The sequence below is a fragment of the Miscanthus floridulus genome, chromosome 14, assembly GCF_019320115.1.
Source record: "Miscanthus floridulus cultivar M001 chromosome 14, ASM1932011v1, whole genome shotgun sequence".
NCBI classification, from domain to species: Eukaryota; Viridiplantae; Streptophyta; class Magnoliopsida; order Poales; family Poaceae; genus Miscanthus; species Miscanthus floridulus.
The window spans coordinates 58,717,181-58,740,682 of NC_089593.1; the positions used below are offsets into that span (position 1 = coordinate 58,717,181).

Genomic DNA, 23,502 nt, shown 5'->3' on the forward strand with positions numbered 1-23,502 from the left:
TTCCCCTTCTCTGTTTTATTCCCATTCTCTTCGATGAACACTAGCTCGGTGGAGGCGGCGATTGAAGGCGGCAGACGAGATTGAAGGTAGCGGATCATCCCTGGTGTGCTGTGGTGGCTCAAGTGTCCTTTTGGAGGCTAGGCAGTGGGGCTTCCCCGTGAAGTGCGGTAGCATTGACGTCCGTGTCTGTTGTGTGCCGCAGCAGAGGCAACAGATCCGATCAGTAGGTCTCCTTCCTCGTCTTTTCCTATTCGTTTCACTGTTTTTGTCCTTGCTTGAACATGAGGTATACAAGAAACATTCTAGCGTTGGAGATCTGGTTAGGCCAATGATGATGAAAAGAACTAGGAGGTGACACTGGTTGGTTTTCTGCATATGTTTAGTGTTCTTATAACTGTAAATGCCTCTGTGCAACTAGGCCTATTAATTGTCAAGTGCTTGCTTGATTATACCTATCTGCTTAGGCAAACAAACAGCCCCTTTGCTTCTGCCTTAAACTAGTCTTTTCGTCTAGTGCTTGCTTGATTCTACATTTCTGTTCCGTATGCTCTAGTGCCACCTGTGAGTCTTTATGGTATTTTAAACTTATGAAAACTGAGGCAGCCTATTTGGGTTGTGCAGATTTGAGATGAGTCCCTGCTATGTTGTGTTCAAGGGTCGTCAGCCAGGAGCTTACTACAACTGGTCTGACTGCCAAGACCAAGTTCATAGGTATCCTGGTGCTTCTTATAGATAGTACAACTCCTATGAAGATGGAATTTTTGCATTCATATCAATAACTAACTCAAATCCACCCTTAGCTCATGATGATGACTTCTATCTTCAAAACCCAACAGCCGCTCCACCCATTTTCTCCTTCAAAATTGTTTTAATTGTAGTCCTCTTAATCTTTGTCTGTCTCCTATGGAAGGAGCTCTGAGCTCATGTACAAATTGTTAGTGTGATGTTAGACTTGACTTAGCTGAAATTATAATGGTTACAGCTCCATTAACTGCTACTCTAGTTTGAGTTATATATATCTATGTGGTGCTACCCTAAATTTAGATGAGGTCATAGCATGAAAATTGTTAATGGTTGTTAAAGTTGTACTTTGGTATGAGTTGTGGACTTCGCCGATGGATCTTTGTAGGATTATTTTCTACTTTAGTGATCTCATTACTAAGGTAGCTCTAATCCTACTACACACTGGCGATTGTAGGCTCTTCGAAATGGAGGAGACACGCAACAAGACGAACGCGTTGGCCAGCCTCACAGAGGATGTCATTTTTGAGATCCTCCACCGCCTCCCCGTCCACTCGTTGTTCTGCTGCAACTATGTCTATCGCTTCTGGAACCACCTCATCTCGGACCCCCAACAAACTTAAGAATCTGCCTTAGACTGTGGCCAGCTTCTTCTTCGACAGTGAAAACGGCTATCGACACTTCACCAGCGTCCCTAGTGTACGCCCCCCTCCTTAGAATTCTTGCCCTTCAACCATGGCAACGTAGCTGTCTCGGATTGCTGCAACGGCCCCATCCAATGCTAGTGCCTTGGGACTGATGGATACCGCTATGTCATCTGCAATTCAATGACCCAGAAGTTTAATATACTGTCGCTTAGCACCGATGATGTTGGCCATTCTATTGGCGAGGCTCGCTTGGGGTTTGATCCAACAGCCTCCTCGCCGTTCGATGTGATTGAATATGTGGATGTCAACGGTTTGTGCGCAGGTGTGCAGATATACTCATCTAAAACTGCAGCATGGATCTTTAAGAAATACTACAAAGATAGAAATACTACATGGGATAAGACGCGAGGAAGATTTGAAGTCTAGACACCTCCCAGGCCTACTACACATTACACAAAAAGATATGACATGATACATGCTCCGGTGGCTTCTCTCTACATCATATAGTGCCATTCGTATGTAATTTATATACAAACCTAGTTAATTTAATTCACATCCAACTATACAGGAAAAGGGGAAATAAGTGGTTTGATTACTTTAACGATTTGAATAAGCATGACGCTCTATGTCTAGTTCAACACAAAACAATGTGCAGGGCTCTGTACACTACTGGAAACCGGCAATTTGCCGAGTGCCTGCGGCACTCGGCAAAGCCCGAAATACACTTGGTAAAGGCTTTGCCGAGTGCCGCACTCGGCAAAGAGCAGTCGGCAAAGAACCCGTCGGCAAAGGTTTCTTTGCCGAGTGCCACATATCGGGCACTCGGTAAAGCCTTTGCTGAGTGTCACGTCCGCACTCGGCAAAAAAAATTTGACATCAACTCTGATGGCCTCTTTGCCGAGTGCCACCTCAGTGGCACTCGGCAAAGAATTTTTTCTTTTTTTTTGAAAATTCTTTGCCGAGTGCCATACTCTTGCACTCGGCAAAGAAATTTTTGCTTTTAAAAAAAAATCTTTGCCGAGTGCCATGGCTCTGGCACTCGGCAAAGCTGGGAAATTGGGTCTCTGCTTCCCAGCTTTGCCGAGTGCCATGGTCACGGCACTCGGCAAAGCCCTCTTTGCCGAGTGCGGCACTCGGCAAAGAGGGGAAAAATGCTATTTTTTTGGTTTTTTGCTTTCCATCAGCACAAACAAAGAAATCACATATATATCAACACACAGCACAGGATATATCACATACACATCCATATTCCATCACATACAAATCCATTGTCCATAATCCATCACATACATTCGCATCATCCATGACAATATTCATCACAATATATATATGTCTCTAGTAGTAGTCCAACATAAGGCTAAGTCTAACACAAGTCCATGCAACATGAAAAGAAACAAATAAACGGTACCTACTATCAGCCTCCCCACCCGGAGTGTGAACTACCACCTTGAGGTGGGCCAGTTGTCCACCCAGCCTGTGGAGAAGGGCCACCTTGAGGAGTCAGGTTCGAACCCGCCGACTGTTGCTGCACAAAGGAGAAGTGAATTCATGAGTATCTATAGGAGGGCCGCACAAGCTAAAGGAATAAACAACCATATATACTCACCGGAGTCCCTATAGGAGGAGGAGCCACAACTGGAGCGAGCAGCGACTGGGGCACGACCACACCTGGCAAGGCCTCAAGGCTCGCCATGAAGCTGAACATGTCCTGCAGCCTCTGCACCTCGGCCGCCCTCTGGGCTTGTACAGCCTCCATCTCCAGCTGATGGGCCTCCACCTGGGCCACCTGCTGGGCCTCCAACCTCCGCAAGTCGGCCTACAACATTCCACCCGCAATGTTTAAACAATGCAAAGGCAAGGTAGATGTGTAAAAGCAATGAACGACGAATAAAACAGTACTAACCTGGAGTTTCGCCATCTGCTGCTGTGAGCTCTGCTGCCGAGAGCGTATGGGGAGGGAGGAGCTCGTGCTCCTTGCTCGAATCTCGGCGAGGTTGGGAACAGAGGCAGAGTCGACTATGCTGTCCGCCATCCAGTACCGGCCGTGTTGCTTCCCTCCTCCCATCCTCATCAGGAGGTCTGTGTCCAGGGGCTGGGTGGCCGGATTGAAGTCCTCCCCATGGCGCTCGTGGGCCACCGAGGTGTACTCACTAAGCTTGCTGTGGACGCTCGCGTTGGTGTACGCCTCGGGCCCGTCCGCTGGGTTGTAGGTGACTTCCGGGGCTGTCGCCTTACCCTTGTGTGCCAGGGCGTACGCCATGAACTCGTTGCATTCCTAGCCTTGGTGCGCCTGGGACTACGAGGAAAACACAAAGATGATTACAAGTAATGAGAATTGAGCGTTAGAATAAATAAATAAAGATGAAAACACAAAGAAGATTACCCATGTCTGGGCGTACGCGCTGAGGCTCCGGTTGCCTTGGTGGTGTGGCGCCCCACCCATCTGCAGGCGGCAGTCCCGATGGATGTTGTGCTTCTCCACCAACTGCTCCGAGAGCCACCTGTCCACAATGGCATCCCAGCAGAGGCGGTGCCTGGCGCACCAATTAGGACATTGCTGCATGCCATCAAGTTATTGATATCTCAGAAGATGAAATGAAGCCTACCTATTCTTCATGGAAGGAGTCAGTATTAATGTTTCGTACTTACCGAGAGGTACTGCTCCTTGGTGAGCGTCCTGGTCCTGGCATCGGCCTTCCTCACCACCTGACCAAGGACGTCGGTGCTGTAGTTGATGATGCACTAGAGCCGCGTCTCATGGTACAGGTCCGAGAGTCGAGACCTACAGACCTTGTCCTGCACTCGCGCCGCCCGGTCCTCAAACCCTTCGTCTCACCTGAAGAAGTCCTGCATACAGACATCATGTATCATTTCATTATTTCAAGAACGACCAATGAATGCGTAGTATTGACCAATTTAGTGCGATGAAGACTCACCCAAAACTCGGCCTTGATCCACGCCACAACGGTGCCGAACTCGCTGTCCTCGGTGGCGTAGAAGTGGTCCCATGTCCAGGGCGGCGAAGTCACTGAGGCATAGGTGACCATGCCAGGGTAGTGCTGCCGAATCAGAAGGCCCAGGGTGCCATTGATGTGCCGGCCCGTTCTGGACACAACTTCCTAGTTGCTGCAAGAGTCATTAAGAAGAATTGTTAGTCTCCAGTTCGATTTTCAACATGTCATATGAAATAGTAGTGAAATAATACTTCCTTGTCGCCGCTGGGTCGAATCACCGGGCGCCGGTGAAGTGGGATCGGCCGCGCCGGGAGCTGCGAGGGCCCGCGCAAGTAGACTCCCGATGAGGTAGAGCCAGAGGCAGTGCAAGTGGAACCCCCTGCTGTCGCCACCTCCCCGTGGTCCGACGAGTCAGAGGAAGTGCCACCCCCTCCTATGTGCAGGCCCACTGCCTGGTCGTCCTCATCCACCGATGGGGTGGCAGCCGGCTGCACCCTCGTCCTCAGACAGCCGCGGGGGCAGCCGCTCCTCGTCCTCCTCGTCGGCGGCTCCGGCAAGGGGTCCTCCTCAGCATGGGGTGGTGAGCGCTCCCTCATGTAGAGGGAGTTGACCCCTCGACGGGCCTGCCTTCCGCCCGGCATTTTGTCGAGTGCCTACAATTTCAAAGAGTAAACCAATTAGCATAGTTAAATTACAAGTACTTATAAAGAGATGCAAATTGAACGAAACATAATTGCAATAATAATAATAATAATAATAATATAGTATTACATGAATTAGAAATATTCTTCATGATCGACAGCGGCTGGATCATAGGTGTCGTCATCACTATCAATATTGTCGAGTAAATCGGGCTCATCTCCATCGTTGTCATCATTGTCATCGCCGAACTGTAATCGCTCAAGCATTTGTAAGTCCTTAGCATTTTGCAACTCTTCTCCGTCGTCCTCATCTCCATCGTCCTGATCAATGTCATTGTCTACTTCCATGCCCATCAGCGAAAACATGTCTTTGTCAAACCTCCCTTCTAGCCCCTCTGGTTGATAGAACTCCCGTGTGTTTGGGTCAAAGTTATAATCCTCATCGTTTGGGACAGGCAGTTTACCATGCGGCGATACTAACTACACAAGGTACCAACTAATAAGATTGGGGTCTTTTTAGCATGCCCATGGGAGATAATAAACTTGCGTGGCCTGTTGAGCCACAATATAGACATCCTCTCCTTGATAGACAGAATCCTGTCGAATTTTGACTTGTCCAATCTCAGGGGCTGTTCTCGTGACATTAGGATCGAACCAATGGCATTTGAATACGACTTGATTAGGAGCTTTGCGACACTCAAAATTGAGCTCGTATATTTCTTCTACTATGCCGTAGTAGTCGCGCTCATCGATGCCGGGCGTACGAACTCCGGTATTCGTGGTTTTCTGATTGGACCGACTCTGCTCGTAGTTTCTTGTGTGAAAGCGATAGCCATTCACATCATAAACGGTGAATGACTTGACCTTGTAGGCGAAGCCTTTGGCGAGCCCTTTCAACTCAGCATCCATTTCTGCATCCTTGCGGGTCTGCAAGGTGAGGCCGGATAGATCGTTACATTACTCGCTCGTAGGAGCAAAGTGGGATGTCAAAGATTGAACGAGGTAAATTGGACGGTACCTTCGTATCGAACTAGGATATGAAATCGGGCACACCATCTTTGAGAAGACTATCTTCTTCTTGAGGGGAAGGAGCCCTATTCCCTCTCCAGTATTTATTCAGAAATTTCCTGAAAAAACAAGAGATAAGGGGGTTCGATAGATGGAGGATAGTGACAAGGGCGTATGTAACAAGTTCATTGAGAACTTACTGCACATAAGGCTTCACTTCGTCAAGGTTCAACAACACATACAGCATGATAGTGCGCCACTCATCATGCCGCAAGGACTTGGTGCCCGATGCGCTTGCCTTTCCGAGTTGCCCTATGAAAAGGCTGAGGTTCGATGAACTCTCGTCCGCGTTGTAACGAGGGGGACGATTGTGCACGCTGGGAAGGCCATCCTTATAGTATGCTGTTGTGAAGTTTGACACCTCCTCCAGAATGAATGCCTCTGCCACAGAAGCCTTAATTTTGGCTTTATTTCTACACTTTTTTCGAAGAATGTTTAGACATCTCTCAATTGTATAGCACCAACGGGCCTGCACGGCCCCCCCATTCGTGCCTCGTACGGTAGATGCAAAATCAGATGCTGCATCGCCAGGAAGAAGCCGGGTGGGAAGATCTTCTCCAACTTGCAGAGCAACACAGGTGCCACTTTCTCCAAGTCATCAATCACGTCCCGAGATAACTCCTTGGCACAAAGCTGGCGGAAGAAATAGCTCAACTCTGCCAGCACGCGCCAACGTGGTCGAAACTTTTTCAATTTTTTCCATGGCATACGCATACGATATGGCGACAACTCGACAAGTTTCATGATTTTCGAAATTCGTTCGCATTTTTTACAATTAAAAAACCACTCCCACGCAAGTTGCCGGCGTTGCCCCGTGAGCACGTTGATCAAAATTTCGAGATAGTTCTTGGATTTAGCCTAAATTTACACTAAGAAACAAGGATAACATTTTTTGAACGAATGTAATCCATTATTCGATGCATCTGCAGTTCAAACTTACATTTTCTAGAAAAATTCAACAAAACAAAATAAACTATAGAAATATGCCAAAAGGCAATGAAAATGTCTCAAATTTAAACATGTTGTTTGTGGTAGTGTACTAAAGCTTCAAAAAAAATTGGTGGCAAAAAACCAAAAAAAAATGTTTTGCCGCTTGCCAAGTTTTGGCACTCGGTAAAATAAATTCTTTGCCGAGTGCCAAACGGGGGGCACTCGGCAAAGAGGACGCCGCTGGATGCCGTTAGGCCCCTACCAATCTTTGCCGAGTGTCTGCCTTTGCCGAGTGCAGGTCTTTGCTGAGTGCGGCGCTCGGCAAAGCAGGTCTTTGCCGAGTGCCTGAAATTTGGCACTCGGCAAATCACGTGTTTCCCGTAGTGATATGTCCAATTCACAGAATATTGTACCCACTACTCTTGGTGCGCTAATTATATATTGCTTTTAGTTCACTTTGAGCATGCATCAACTATTCAGGATATCCCTGACATTTTGCACTTTAATGTTTTGATATCTCAAAATTATGTTGTGACATCTAGAGTAACATTACCAGAGTTCTGTTAAATGAATATGATAACTTTCATGTCCCATAATTTGTCTTTGGAGTCTCGAGAAAATGCAGGTTCTCTCGATGAAGTAGACAAGCAACAAGAGGTTCTTTCTCGGATGCAAATTCAACCAACCTCTCTGGGGACCCAAACAATGTTGCGGAGTCAAGTTGAGAGATGCATGGGCTAGGGCAGACCATGGTTATAAATAGTGAGTACCTACTACGAATAAATGGAAAACAAGCAAATTTGCAATTTTCCACCATGTGTCCCGCTTGTACACGTATTGATTTGCAATGTATATTAATTCGTGAAAAGCCATGCGCCATACAACAATCAACAAACAAGTATTGTGGCTATGAAACTTTGGGCTAAGACATGTATGACCATTCTCATTGTGATTAACTAAAATGTAATCTCCGCATAAAAGACATGTTACTCACAATACTTGTTTTCATCAATTACCAAAACCCCCAAAATCACCGCAACAGGTCTTAAATGCGTTCAACTAGCTCATAGCAAACTGTCACCATGTAGCTACAAAAAAGAAGTTACCTCCATTACTATGCTAATGCATTCTTGCACTACGGGATACAGTAGATTTGCCGAGTGTCAAGGGCACTCGGCAAACGCCCAAAAACACTCGGCAAATACTTTGCCGAGTGTTACACTCGGCATACAGCACACGGCATTGATTTGTCGGCAAACAGTAGTTTGCCGAGTGTTTTTCATCGGGCACTCGGCAAACAGTTTGCCGACTGTCAGTAAACACTCGGCAAAAATAAACTCTCGGCAAAAAAAACCTGACGGGATGGAACGGCGATGTCGATTTTGCCGAGTGCACGACGGAAAACACTCGGCAAAGTTTCTCAACTTTGCCGAGTGTTAGAAATAAAACACTCGGCAAAGTTTCCTAAGGTTGTCGAGTGTCAGAACTAAAACACTCGGAAAAGATTCCTAAGTTTGTCGAGTGTTAGAAATAAAACACTCGGCAAAGTTTCCCAAGTTTGCCGAGTGTCAGAAATAAAACACTCGGCAAAGTTTCCAAAGTTTGCCGAGTGTCAGAACTAAAACACTCGGCAAAGTTTCCAAAGTTTGCCGAGTGTCAGAACTAAAACACTCGGCAAACAAGCTCCAGCGGTCAGATTTTATGGTCACTTTGCCGAGTGTCCACTGGAATACACTCGGCAAAGAAGGTTACCAGAATGGAAAATGGTCTCTTTTTTAATAATGTCACATATCTCTCAATCCACAAAAAAAACCATGACAATTCACAATAAAACATCATGACAGGCATAATTATTTGTCACAGGTATCATAATTCACAATAAACCATCATCATAATTCACAATAAACCATCATCACATGTCACAATAAACCATCATCACAAGTCACAACTAAGACACAATACAAATGCAATCACTGCGTAGGCCCTTGGAACCTCTGCGACAAATCCAGGTCTTGAAACTGATTATTTGATGCCGCCGATTGATTCTGCACAAAAGAGAAGTATTCGAAACAGTGTTAGCTTCCTTTTTAACAGTGTTAGACTTCATATTGCAAAGTGAATTTCAGTATCGAAATGTGTGCATCTAAAGCACTCGGCATTGTCACTGTTTCCCGTAGTGAATGACGACACTAAGAATTCTTTGCGTCAGGAAATCAGAGCTGAAACTCTATCTCGGATCGAAGTAGACCATGGAAACTAAACCCGCTACACATCCTCGGGCTGTCCAAAAAACGTGGACAATTCGAAACAGATACGGTTATAGATATGCAAAAATTTGCATATTTCCAACCGTATCTCTTTCGAACAGGAGACGCCTAACTAAGTTACGTGATATATGAACATCAAATGAAAAGAGAGGTGTATGATGCCTCACCTTGCTATCCGGCAAAGTGACGAGTCAAGGACGGTCCTTGTGAGTCTCTCCTGCAACAAAATGAACATATAGTAGTGTCAAGTCGAAATTTTGGCAGCACCTCCCCTGCACGGGGAGGTTTCCAAAACCTGCATCAAATATAACGGCACGATGGCCGACAACCACATCCACGCCAACAGAACGGCACAATGGCCGACAACCACATATAGCTCACAAGAAAGCAAATAATTCATGGTTTATCCTTTTCTAATTTCTAAAAAAAAGTCATATCACCTCTATAGACATCCTACTACCTCTCAATCTTCTCTAAAAAAAAGTCCATTTCTATCACTTTCTAATTTCTTTTCTAATTTCTAATTCATCCTACCTTTTTATAATTTCTAAAAACGACACTGATAGTGGCCATACTAGGCTACTTTCGAAAGATGTTTCAGGTTTAACCTACAACATTTTAGTGCTCCAACCTACGAAACAGCAAAAGGGCCTAAACAACAATCCTGGACATACAAGACTGCAGTATAACGATATTTCAGGTTTTCCCCACATAATATTGCACAAACCAAATTGCAGGAAAGGTTTAAGGGAAGTGTGTGGAAGTGTATGTGGAAGGGAAGCAGGTGTAGAGAGGATGCATTAGTTTGATGATTTGTTAAAACTGAGGCTGGGAACTTGGCCTCTGATTGAATAAATCTTATATAATTATTATATATATAAGCAAGTTGTTTCTACTTTCTGTAACAAAAACCTAATCTGTGTAGAACTCAAGAAATTTGCTAATACTGAACTCTCGCTGTTTTACAAACTAGTAAAACCCTTCTGGACTCAGAAAAGGTACACATTCAACCTAATGTCAATATTTTATAAGTTTCTCAGAACTTTAAACAGACAAATCAACTTTTGAGTAAAACTTTCCACTTTTTAACCAGACTTTTGGAGTCAGAAAGGGATACATTCAACTTTATTTAATTTTTTTTATAAGTTTCTCAGAATTTCAAACATTAAGTTAGACAAATCAGACTTTTGACTTTGAATTTTAAGCTTTCCACTTTGTAACCCAACTAGTGAAACTTCTAAGTACTGTACATTATCTCCAGTCATCATTCAAAATTGATGGCCACATAGTCATCATTCAAAATTGATGACCACAGTACATGTGGTTTAAAATGGATCGGCACAGTTGATGTGAATTGTCTTCTTTCTTTCTTTCCTTTTTTTTTTGCTAGTTCTTTCTCACTTAAAAAGCCCCAAAACCATAAGAGAAGAAATCTTCACAGTTTTCCATAAGAGGAGAAATCTTCACACTTTTGTCTGCATTCACGTGTCTATCAGTCTATGTATCAGGTACAGAAAACAAGTGTGTTCTTAGAAACAAGAGAAAAAAAATGAAGCATCTCTAAAAGTAAGCCCTTTAACTGGCCAAACAGTGTCCTAGTTCTTTAATCACTTTCACATCAAATATTCAACCCTGGAAAGGGTTCAGCAAACAGAAAGCCAGAAACGGCTGCTCTCACGAGTCTAACCACCAAACAAGAATGCAGTGTAGCTATCGGCCTATCGATCGGTAGAAATTCATGTATTGAAAATCAAGAACCAATCCAGCAGCTAGTGGGGCTCGATGGGTCAGATAACCCATCCCGACAAGGAATTACAGGAATTTCTGGTTGGATTGCTCGAATCTACCGAAAATTCAAGGGCGGAACCGCAGAAGCCTTAGTAGAACAGGGAATATAATTTCAATCCGAGCAAGCAACATTAGGGCTTCCTTACCAGCAACGACGAGAAGGTGAGGACGAATTCGACTCGATTCCGTTCCGATTCCCACTCCGCTCAGTGGCCTCGCCACCGCGGGCGCCGTCGGTGTGGGGGGGTGGCGCCGCCGGGTGGAGCCGCCGCGGGCGTGGCGCGCCGGGGCCTGGAGGGCGACACCGAGGGGCGCGGCCACGCCGCCGGTGTGGGGGGGGGGGGCGGTGGCGCCGCCGGGTGGAGCCGCCGCGGGCGTGGCGCGCCGGGGCCGGGAGAGGGACGCCGAGGACCGGGAGGGCGCCGCCGGGGGATGGAGCGGGGGCGGGGACGCCAGCGGGGGGAGGCGGCGGGCACGCCGGCGGGGGCGCCGGCGGGACGGGGTCGGGTGGTCGCGGCGTGTGTCTGTGGCGTGTGTGCGTTGTGTGCGTGTGTGTGGCGTGCGGGGTCGCGCCGGGTTAACTGTTAGGGGGTATGCCGAGTGCCCGCGATCTGGCACTCGGCATAGCTCCTTTTTTATTTTTTTTATTTTTTCAAAAGGTCTACTCGCGCGGCAGTGGGCCTGCACCAACACTTTGCCGAGTGTTTTCTTTAAGACACTCGGCAAAGAGATACTTTACCGAGTGTTATATAGAAACACTCGGCAAATTACGCTAATATTTTATGTATACCTTTAATAGCTTCTTTTAGTAACTTTTTTCCTATATATTTTGAAAAAAAACTTGTCAAATTCACTCAAAATGCATATTTGTTTTTTCTACTAATATTATTTCATTATTTCATGCAGTTATAGCTCAAAATTAATTTATATCAACTAAAATTCTATAATTGCAATTAATAAATAAAAAATATCAAACGGATCCGAAAATTTGACATGAACTAATCTATGTTGTGTATTGCCTATACAAAAAAATTTGAACTCAAACCCAATTAACATGTCACTTGGACTCTAAATCTTATCGGATCCTTCTAAGTTCTACGAATTTTCTCCGGAGATGCTTCCGTTTGTAAGCATCATACGTCACAAATTATGCGAAACATTCTCAATTTTTTACCACAGCCTCCACATATGATATCATGACATCTTGACAAATCTTGTGATTTTCAGACTTCGTTTGGTTTTGGTAGAATTTTAAAATCATTCGAACGCACGTTCGTGGTCGTGTTTCCTGAACAAAATGTTCGAAATTTCTTTTCATTTCCTGTATGAGACATCAATCCGGATTCAATGACATGAATATGATTTTTCCACTCATTTTATTCTATTATTTCAATCACTTGCAGTTCAAATTTCGTTTAAATCAATAAATTACTCAAAATGAAATTAATTCACTAAATATAGCAAACAGACCAAGAAATAGACCAACTTTTAACATGCAGTACCAAATGTCGTATGTGGGGAGTAGAAAAATTGTGGAGGGCCGAGGAGGGAAAAATTGTTTTTCATTCGCCGAGTGTCTCCATAAACACTCGGCAAACCCATACACTTCGCCGAGTGCCGGAATAAAACACTCGGCAAATCAATACTTCGCCGAGTGTCTCTAACGGACACTCGGCGAAGTACTAACGGCCAGCACGCCGCCCGGTAGAACGGCGCACGCGCGGGTCACGTGTTGGTTATTGCCGAGTGTCCCCTAGAGGCCGAGTGTTGACACTCGGTAAATATTAGATATGCCGAGTGTAATAGTATGCCGAGTGTCTTGGAGTAAACACTCGGCAAATGTTCTGTTTGCCGAGTGCCCGATATAATGCACTCGGCAAACATAAAGCACTCGGCATTGTCACCGTTTCCCGTAGTGTTGTGGCCCCCTTCCGTCATCAAGGACACCTACACCTCGAGTCAACGACCTGGTATCCAACCTCCTTTGCTCAACTGCGTCCGTACCATCACGATTGAAGAACCACAACTGCATTCCCACCCGCCACCAGCAAACATTGACGGACTCGCCACTACAGAAAGCCCGCAACCAGCAACGTAACCCTGGAGATCCTTGCTCGGTACCACACCAGCAATGCCACCATCCTTTCACCTCACCTCGCTGGGCAACACCGATGTCATCACAATAGAGGCAACCAACACTAAACACCATCACCGAAATGTAGCTAATAGCTGCTAGTGTTGATATTTCTTACGGTCAAGTATATTGATTCCACTAATTGTTGTATCATTTAACCTGTGAGAACCCAAGAGTATCGTATTTTTAACATCAGTGAAAGTTATGGCTAAGAGCGACAAACATTGTTTCTTTATTTTATCTCAATCGACTGCTGAAGTCTAGTGCGGTAAACAAAAAGGAACAGACGGATATAAACTTATAAATAAATAAATGGCATAGTTAGTCGGGAGGATGACGAGTGAGTACTAAGTTCCCGATGTTCTACACTGCTACAAGAAAATCAATTCTAGTATAGAAATATATAAGAAGATATAACCAAGATGAAGATATAATCAAAACAATCTTACTATGGCATTGTGGGGCATGCATGGGCCCAACCTAGCAACAGAAAGGGATGAGAATGGTGCTAGATAGTTGTAACAAAGACTCCATATATAGATTTGGCGGAAGTGGCTTGAGAATTACATTTAGATCTCGCACATAGCAGAACGCTCGGTGGTACAGATTAGAACTTGGGCCTTTATAGAACAGCAATTTAACTACTATTGGAGACCATGTCTAGGTCTCATGCCAACAATTGGTTGGATTATTAACGGGGACACATTTATTGGCTCATCATTATTAAAGCAACATCAAAATTACATAATGGTCTTAGAAGAGAGAAACACATACGACAACCTGAATAACAAAACACAACGAGTGGAGGTGCACATACATGCGCCAATAAACTCATAAAATTGCTGGTGATGATGAAAGACGTACATCATGTGACACAAAGACACACATACGATCATGTGACGCAAAGATCACTACCGGAGACTGTGTAGTTACCGAGTGCCCCGACAATTACCGAGTGTCAAAAGTCGGGGCACTCGAAAACAGTACTTACCGAGTGCCAACACTCAGAAAACATAAACACCCGGTAGTCGACCGATTTACCGAGTCAGCACACTCGGTAACTTCAGACACTCGTTAAAACTACAAGTTTACCGAAGGGGCGCACTCGGTAAAAACAGCCACTCGGTATTGAGGTGCCACGTCACCTAGGATAGCAACCGTGCGCCAAACGGCGTCACGGCATGACATGTTTACCGAGTGTTATGAGCATACACTCGGCAAACATCACGGTAACAACAGCTCCGCCCATCAAGCGCTCATAGCAAATAAAAAAGACCGAAAATGTTTACCGAGTGTCACACTCGGTAGAAGTATTTGCACTCGGTAATAATAAAGTTTTACCCAGTGTAAGTGCACAACACTCGGTAAACACTATCTTTTACCGAGTGTATTGGCGCAACACTCTGTAAAATTCAACCAAATTTCTTGTTTTTCCCTTCATTCTTTTTCCTCTATCCACATATGATATTTAGTACTCCATTCCAAAATATGGTGTTTATTTCGATTTATTTACTATATTTCACAAAATTTTCATTCTTTATGAAAATTAGGTACATATCGTGTAAATTTAATTGTAATAATTAAAATCGAACTCGATAAATCACGAGATTGGAAGAATTAACATTGAAGCATACATCTATGTTATAGAAAAATTTTCATAACGTTTCGGAAGTATTTTTACATTCGTCGCTGCCGAACCGGTACATCTCCGAAAGAGACGTTAAACATTCACAATGACGGGTAGGATTTCTATTAAGAGTGAAATTCAACATTATGATTTGAACTTGGAATTTTTTAGATAGTAAATAGATGACATGAAATAGTTCATGTGAAAGTTTGGTGAATTTTAGGATTAAATTGGCATTTTTTTTTCTTTTTTGTTTTGCATGAAATAATGGATACTTTTACCGAGTGTGACCTCAAACACTCGGTAAAGGTTAGCCACGGCCCACCTGTCTGCCACAGTGGGCTACCATGCTTCTGTTTACCGAGTGTCGTAGATCTGGGCACTCGGTAAACATGTACCAGGCCCACATGTCATTGGGCTGCGGTGCTTCTGTTTACCGAGTGCCGTAGATCTGGGCACTCGGTAAACATGTACCAGGCCCACATGTCATTGGGCTGCGGTTCTTGAGTTTACCGAGTGCCGTACATCTAGGCACTCGGTAAACAGAAGCATTGAACACTTAGCCGTTTCTCCCTCAAATCGTGCACAGACACACACACACACCGCACACGCCCGCGCATCCCCGCCGCACCGCCGCCGTCCCCTGCGCCGGCGCCTCCCCGCCGTCCCCCGCACTTGCGCCCGCGCGCTCCACGCCGACGCCGGCGCCTCCCCGCCGTCGCCGGCGTCTCCCCACCGCCGCGGCCGCCTCCTCCCCTCCACACCATCGCCAGCGCCTCCCCGCTGTCGCCGGCGCCTCCCCACCGCCGCGGCCGCCTCCTCCCCTCCACCACCGCCGCCACCGGGCGGTCCCCCACAGCCGCCGCCACCGAGAAAGGAAGGGCTGCAACCTCATCCATTGCCGAGGTTTGTTGCTAATCTATCTTCTCTGCAGTATGAAGCATCTAGGTTGCTGGTCTGTACTGAGCTGCAAAAAAGACCAACGGATTCAGAGTGCAGACAGTTGTAGATCGAATTCTGGTTGAGGGCTTTAGGTGTCGAATTAGAAACTCCAATAGGAATAAAAGTTGTAGAACTTTTCAATACCTTTCCAGAGAGTATTTAAATGCCTTTTTTTTCATTGAGTATTCTGGGAGATATTGAGTTCTGAATATTACTGTCAGATTTCGTCAGATTGCAATTTCAGTTTCAAACTTCAGTTTTGGTTGTTGATTTAGGGGTGGATCTGGACAGTCCCATAGTAGTGAAAGTTGTAGGACTTTTCAATATCTTTCCAATGAGTATCTAAATGCATTTTCTATTGAGTAGAATGGGAAATATTGGTTTCTAAAGGTGACAGACAGATTTCGTCAGGTTACAGTTTAGTACAGTTTTGGTTAACTAGACTCGATTTTGGGTACTGTTTTAGACTCGAGCAGCAAGAGTGGCAAAGATGGAGCGAGATGGTAGGAGAAAGTAGAATTTTATTCCAGCAATCTCAATGAGGTCCTGAGAATTCAATTTAATAAGGACACTACCTGGGAGATAAGAGACCTCCCGAATGGTGCATCCATTTCTTCCAATGACTTTAATGGCAAAATGGTGGAGTTTAAAGTCATAGAATATACATGCATGGCAACGGGAAACTCGTTGGCTTCCGCATTCATATTTTGAGAGATCAAAGTCTACAGTATAGCTTTAAGTGTTGCGCCCCAAGATGACTGAATAAGTTTGTATAAAGTACACAAAATTTTCATCCTGAAGCTTGGCAAAACCAGGCACCTTTTGACTCTGGCCAATAGATGTCACTGCAGAATTTGAGGCTGCCATCTCTGGTGTTCCTGGTAGTCAAAGAAAACATTATGTGTTTACTTTCAGTTTCTTGTATGGAGTAAATAGGTTATTTGTTAAAATACAGTATGAATGGATTATATTAGCTGAATTGCATTATATGTCTATGCAGTCTCTTGCTAGATAACTAAGGTAATGATGTTAGATGAACTAAACATTGTAAAAACATACTGATATGAGAAAAGGGTCCAAAACAACAAATTTATGCTATTAGAGAATACACTGGAGGTAACTACAGAAGTAGACTTTTTGCTTCCTTCAAATCATTCCACATAAGACATAGTGCACAGTACAAATGAAACCAATTTTCACTGTGACTTTAATATAGTTCAGTAATGTCTTTGATTTCACGAAGATACAGTTTTGGGGAACAAAAGTTCCATATTTTGTTCCAATATCTATCAGTGCTATTGATAAAAATATAAGATTATGTGTGCAATTACACTATGCTTCTTAGATCCAGACAGATACCGTGACGCTTGTATTTCCAAGTGTCTGGCCGTACGTTGCCTTATTGTGTTTTGAAGGGTAACAACTAACAGCTGACAACACTATTTTCCCCTATCATAATGTGTGGATCAACCTCTAACAAGGTAAAAAATGAACGCCTTTCAAAAAATGGCATGGCCCTAAAATTATATGTTAATAGCAACTCTCTATATCAAGATTCAAAAACAGAACTGTTGAAAAAATGATATATCAAAGTAATAATATAAAAATACATGAAGGACCACAGTTAGCCTGTGATTTTGATTATTGATAGTGATGTCTACACAATAGCCTTGATGGTTGTGAAGCAAGGAGAGAAATAATATATACTGTACAAATCTTTTTGAACAAAAATGATGGGCTACGAGACCATATGAACAAATCTTTTTGATAGTGATGCCTGCACAATAGCCTTGATGGTTGTGAAGCAAGGAGAGAAATAATATATACTGTACAAATCTTTTTGAACAAATCTTGCTAGTGATGTTTGTGGCTACAAAAAAATTGGTTCCATGTATTCCTCTATCAACAAGTGACATAGCGGCCTTTCAACCTTAGGTAAAATCTCATCATCCAATCTAGCAAACATCTTCTATGTGAATCGACCAAGAACATGAATGTCTCCTTATCATCTCATATGGTTTTTCTATAGCACTACTACTCTATTGCTCTAAACTGCAATATCGTCTATATGTTAGGATGGATGACCATTAGTGGATGTACACGGGCTATCAGAAGAGGGGTCAATACACAAATGAATGGATTGAGAAGGCCAATGATTTCATGACGAAGGCATTTGCAAACGGACGGCGACATGCCTAGTGTCCCTGTAGGAAGTGTAAGAACAAGGCAATGAAAACATATGAGGAGATGACTAAAGATCTTGTCAACAATGGATTTGTAGAGAACTATACCCGGTGGACCATGCAAGGTGAACACCATCGTGCAAGAGAAGAGGTCGTGAGACAATAGATCGAGGAGTTTGATTCTGAAGCCGGGGTGGCAGAAATGTTAAATGACCATGACATGGCTTTCGATGAAGGAAGTGCAGAGCAGGAGCCAGAGCAAACTGCAAAGGCGTTTTACGCCATGTTGGATGCGGCACAACAACCCCTTCACGGGCGCACCAATGTTTCTAAACTGGATGCCATTGCATGTCTAATGGCTGTGAAGTCCCAGTTTAGCTGGAGTAGAGAATCCTTCGATCAACTGTTGACAGTAGTTGGCACCCTACTTCCGGATGATCACGTTCTGCCAAAGAACACGTATGAGTCAAATAAAATCCTTCGTGCACTCAAGATGTCGTACGAGCAGATACATGCTTGTCCGAACGGATGCATCTTATTCAGGGGAGAACATGCTGACAATAAGTATTGTCCGAAGTGTAAGGCATCTAGGTACATTGAGTTAGAATCTGGTGATGGTCGGAAGACGCAAACAAAAGTCGGCGCAAAGATCCTGAGGTACCTTCCTTTCATACCGAGGATCCAACGGCTTTTCATGAGCGAGGAATCCGCAAAACAGATGACGTGGCACAAAACTGGACGCCGATACACTGACAAGATGATACATCCGTCCGATGGTGAATCATGGAAAAGCTTCGATCGGAAGCATACCGACAAAGCTGACGTTGCCGTGCGATGATGCAGGGTTCCTCGCACAAACAAGGCCCCACTACCCTCAAGGAATATGCAGCCAGATATGTACGTGGATTTCATTTCGTTGTTGCTATGCTAACTTCTGAATGCATAATATCTTATTGTTGTGCTTCTTCCTGCAGACGTGGTTCCACCCCGGCCAGGAGTGCGCCTCGTTCAAGGCATATGCCTTGGCACACAAGGGCAAGGCAAAGGACCCCGACCTCGTCTACAACGCGGAGGACCCGCCCGAGGCATACAGCAACCCGAGCGTGCACAGGCACCTCAGCGAGTACACGGCGATGGCGAGAGAGATCCATGGGTCAGAATTTGATCCGAGCACCGCTGATCTCGAGGGTGACATCGTCATGAGGTTGGGACCAGGTAAGCCACATGGGTGGTACTATATGGGCAACAGCACCATAGACACGGCCAACACTCAGACACTCGCCCAGATTAGAGCCCGGAGCACGAGTTCGAGTCCGACCATACGCCCACGCTCATAGCCCCAGGTGGTAGCACTCCAGGTTAGTTCTGTTGCATTCGTTGTCCATTCATTTTCTACTCGTTCTTTATTTGTATTCTAACTATGTGATAAATAATTGTAGGCCCAGATTGAAGCCCTGCAGGAGTCACAGCAGGCCTCACAGAGCCAGCTTCAGGCCCTCGAGCTGTCGCACCAGGCCGAGTTGGCACAGGAGAGGGCGCGAGTGCAGGCCCAGCTTGAGGCCTTCCAGCAGGCGCACAAGGACTGGTACGAGTACATGGCCCGTTTTTCTCAGAGCATGGGCCAGCCTCCACCGCCTCCGCCGCCGTCGATGATACCGTTGGTGCCTCCACCCCTGCGCAACGGCACTCCTGTGAGTCACTTAGATGCACTCTTCACTTTCGTGTCATATAGAGCTATCTTTGACTTATACCTTAGTTTGACCTACCATAGCTTAGACCTTAGAATTTGCTTTGATCCAGATAACTCACATGTGCAATCTCATTCTAGGGACCTTCTACAGCTGGATCGAACAACGATATGCGGGGTGATCAAGACCTAGACTTGACTCCGTTTCTCCGCATGCCTCCGACCATGTGACAGGCCATCCGACCTTATTTGATGGGTTTGTATGTTGAACTGTGGACTTGGTTGAACTTTGTGGACTTTGGACATATGTTGATGGTGTTTGTGGACTTTGCATGGTGCTTGTCGACATATGTTGGTTATTGTGAGTGGATGTGACATTTGTGGACATATATGTGATATATATTGCCTATCTGTCATGTTATTATAATTTCCTGTGATTTTGTTGCTTATTGTGACTGAATATGCACTGAAACAAACAAACAAAAATTATGTGGACATATTTTACCGAGTGTAGCACTCGGTAAAACAGAGATTCTGTCAGTTTTACCGAGTGTAGCACTCGGTAAAACAGCGAACAGAACCAAATTGGTTCTGATTCTGTGAATTTTGCCGAGTGTGCCATTTTTTACCGAGTGCCGCGTCCCCACTCGGAAATATTTGACTACATTACCGAGTGGGAACACTCAGTAAACATTATTCCTGAAGTTTATTTGCGGAATTGTTTTAATCACGAAAATGGTTATTCTTTTACCGAGTGTTAGGAGCTACACTCGGTAAACATTATTCAAAAAATTTATTTGTGGAATTATTTTAATCACGAAATGCTAATTTATTTACCGAGTGCTGCTAGTGACACTCGGTAAACGTCGCCGTTAACGGTCAGTTTGGAGGCTGACGACCGTCAAGTCATAATTGTTTACCGAGTGTTATTGTAGCACTCGGTAACTCTCTGATCCGAGTGCGCCGATATTAGACACTCGGTAAAATAACTTCACCGAGTCGTTGTTTGCCGAGTCCACTTTACCGAGTGTGGCACTCGGTAAAGAGTTTGCCGAGTGTGTAGCACTATTTGCCGAGTGTTACTCACACTCGGTAAATACACAGTATCTCGTAGTGGATGCACATGAACGACCAAGACAAGTACGCGATGCATTATTTGGAAACCGTAGGAAAGGAAATAGAAAAACAGTAAATTTGTAACTAATAAAATTCCTAATTATAAGCCGTGGTGATGATGAATTGGTGCTGGTCCAGACATCGAAGACCCTCCGATCCAAGAGGCTGATATCGCCAGTGCATGCACGCGAAGAGAAAGAGACAGACCTTACCATGCTAGCTACTACTACCTAGCTTAGTTGTCTCTAGGAATTTTGAGGGGGGTGTCGTCGGTGCGGCCCAGCAAGCACTTTGGATGCAAGTTGATTCCGCAGGGGTTGCATCGGTAGCGCCACAAGCAGTTGGCGCCACAGTGTGTGCACTTCCTGGGTGCCGCCACGGTGAGCGTGACAAGGTGCGCCGGGTGCAGCGGCGAGACGGCATAAACCGGAAGCTGCGAGCAGACAGGGTGCACGTCGAAGCCGCAGGGGCGGCAGCGGTAGTGCATGCCATTGATGGACGTGCCGCAGAGGTCGCAGCTCCGTGGGTCCTCCGGGAACACGGCAGGCTCCAGCTCCAATGTGTGCTGCCCATGGAAAGCGAAGGACGCGGTGGGCGGGCACGTCGCGCAGTGCTCGTGCAGGTCGAAGTTGCATGTCTGGCAGCGGTAGCGGAAGCCAACGCCCTGGCAGCCGCAGCCATTGCAGCGGAAGCTGGTACTATGGGTGTCAACGAGAAGCAGGGGGTGCTGGCTGTGGGCGTTGTGTAGGATCTGCTTCGGCATTATTGTGGGTAGTGTCGGGGCGGCTAGCTTGACTGTAGAAACAACCACGCTAGCTTATGACACCTTGAGTTGAGAGCGAGTGCGCGAGGGTTCAATTTATAGTTAAGCAAGCAAGCACGAATATTGGATACCTACGGATCGGATCGGAGTGTGCATCATGTGTTGGCCGGCCTTACACATTCAAATCACGTTCATAAATGTTCGATCTAATCTGGACTTTGGTAGATTTTTTTTTTTTTTTTTTTTTTTTTTTGCCGAACATTGGATCACAGGCAGCATGCACAACTCACGCACGCACATGTCTAATAAATATTACAGTACAAAACAGGGGTGTCAGCAATCCATCGTGGTGGCAGCGCTTCGTACTTGACAGCGTTCGATCAAGATCACAGTCTTATGGTTCTCTATATGAACGTTGGAAAGGTTTGTGATAACACATTAACATTATTTGCAATACATCAAATTAAATAAATACACATGTGTACCTTGATTTTAATTTTATCTATTTTTCCATATTATATTTCTCGGTCCATTTGTATGTATAGACGTACTTACAAGTTATAACCATGCCTATATGTGTAAACATACTGACAACTACTATATTGGTTGTCACAGGCGGTTCTTTTGTATGTATAGACGTAGCAGCCTAGGAGGCGACACAAGGCGTGGCTTGCATGTGACTCCAAGCAAGCCATCATTGAAAGCCTCCAAATTCCGGTAAAGGCCATTGATGATTAGCGAGAAAGTCCGCGTAATAACTGCAAAGTGCTTTGTGCTGTGTGTCTGTCCACTAATGTATTTTTTCCGTTGTCCTTTTGGGCCGTGGGGGGTTAAGGTGAAAGTGGTATGACCTAGTTTTGGACCGGAGGAAAGAAGGATGTTTGTTGAAAAATGAAAAGGAGGGTGAAAAGTAAAACAGAAAGGGGGACTGGTGGTGGTGTTGGGGGTGTTCCAGTTGTCGCCTCTCCTTGGGGGTGTTGGATTCTTCTAGAGGGCTCAACTGTCTTTTGGGGGTTGCATCTAATCCTAGCTTTCTTGCACGAGCTTGGGGCATCGATCCAAGGAAAAAGACTAGCACATCTCCAAAAGCACATGCATTAGATAGAGGAAGAGAAAACGATGGGGGGAGGAAGAGGTAGTGGTAGCTCCACATTAGCCTCGGCATGGTGACGACAGCTCGAGATCACTACTGGAGGCGCCCACTTTGCCGAGGGCCTAGGGCACTCGGCAAAGGCCCAAAAGCCCTCGGCAAAGGCTTTGCCGAGTGCCGCCCTCGGCAAAGAGCCTTCGGAAAAAAATTTAATAGCAAAGAGGCTCTTTGCCGAGGGCCATTTGTCGGGCACTCGGCAAAGCCTTTTCCGAGTGCCAACGGTGGCACTCGGCAAAGAAAAGCAGCCGTCAACGGCGCTGCTCCGTTGACGGCGCCTTTGCCGAGTGCCGACAGTTAGGACACTCGGCAAAGACATTTTTTATTTTTTTTCAAAAACTCTTTGCCGAGTGCCGCTGCGGCAAGGCACTCGGCAAAGACATTTTTTATTTTTTTTTAAAACTCTTTCCCTAGTGCCACGGCGGCGCGCACTCGGCAAAGCCATTTTTTAATTTTTTTAAAAAGCTCTTTGCCGAGTGCCTCCCCAGCTTGGCACTCGGCAAAGATTTTTTGCTTTTTAAAAAAAAAAACTTTGCCAAGTGCAATGTCCTGGCACTCGGCAAAGTTTCCTAGCTTTGCCGAGTGCCATGACCATTGCACTCGGCAAATCAACCGAAATTGCATTTTTTTTTTGTTTTTTGCATTCCACTGACACAAACAGTTCAAATATATATCACATGTCACATATATATCACAAACATCACAATAATCACATATATATCACAACGAAACCATTTTCACACATTATATCACAACCACAACTCAAATAACAACATATCGCAACCACAAGTCAAATATCACAACCACAAGTCACAAATTCACAACCACAGTCCATCAAGTCCAAGCACAAGTCACAACCACAAGTGA

General features: G+C 45.1%; 1 protein-coding gene across 1 annotated transcript; it reads right to left on the minus strand.

Moving 5' to 3' along the window:
- Positions 1–20,706: 20,706 nt before the first annotated feature.
- LOC136505789 (protein VACUOLELESS GAMETOPHYTES-like) lies at positions 20,707–21,548 on the minus strand. Its single transcript, XM_066500937.1, has one exon. It carries the CDS (start codon positions 21,486–21,488, stop codon positions 20,961–20,963), a length of 528 nt encoding a protein of 175 aa, XP_066357034.1. The 5' UTR covers positions 21,489–21,548; the 3' UTR covers positions 20,707–20,960.
- Between the last annotated feature and the right edge of the window lie 1,954 nt (positions 21,549–23,502).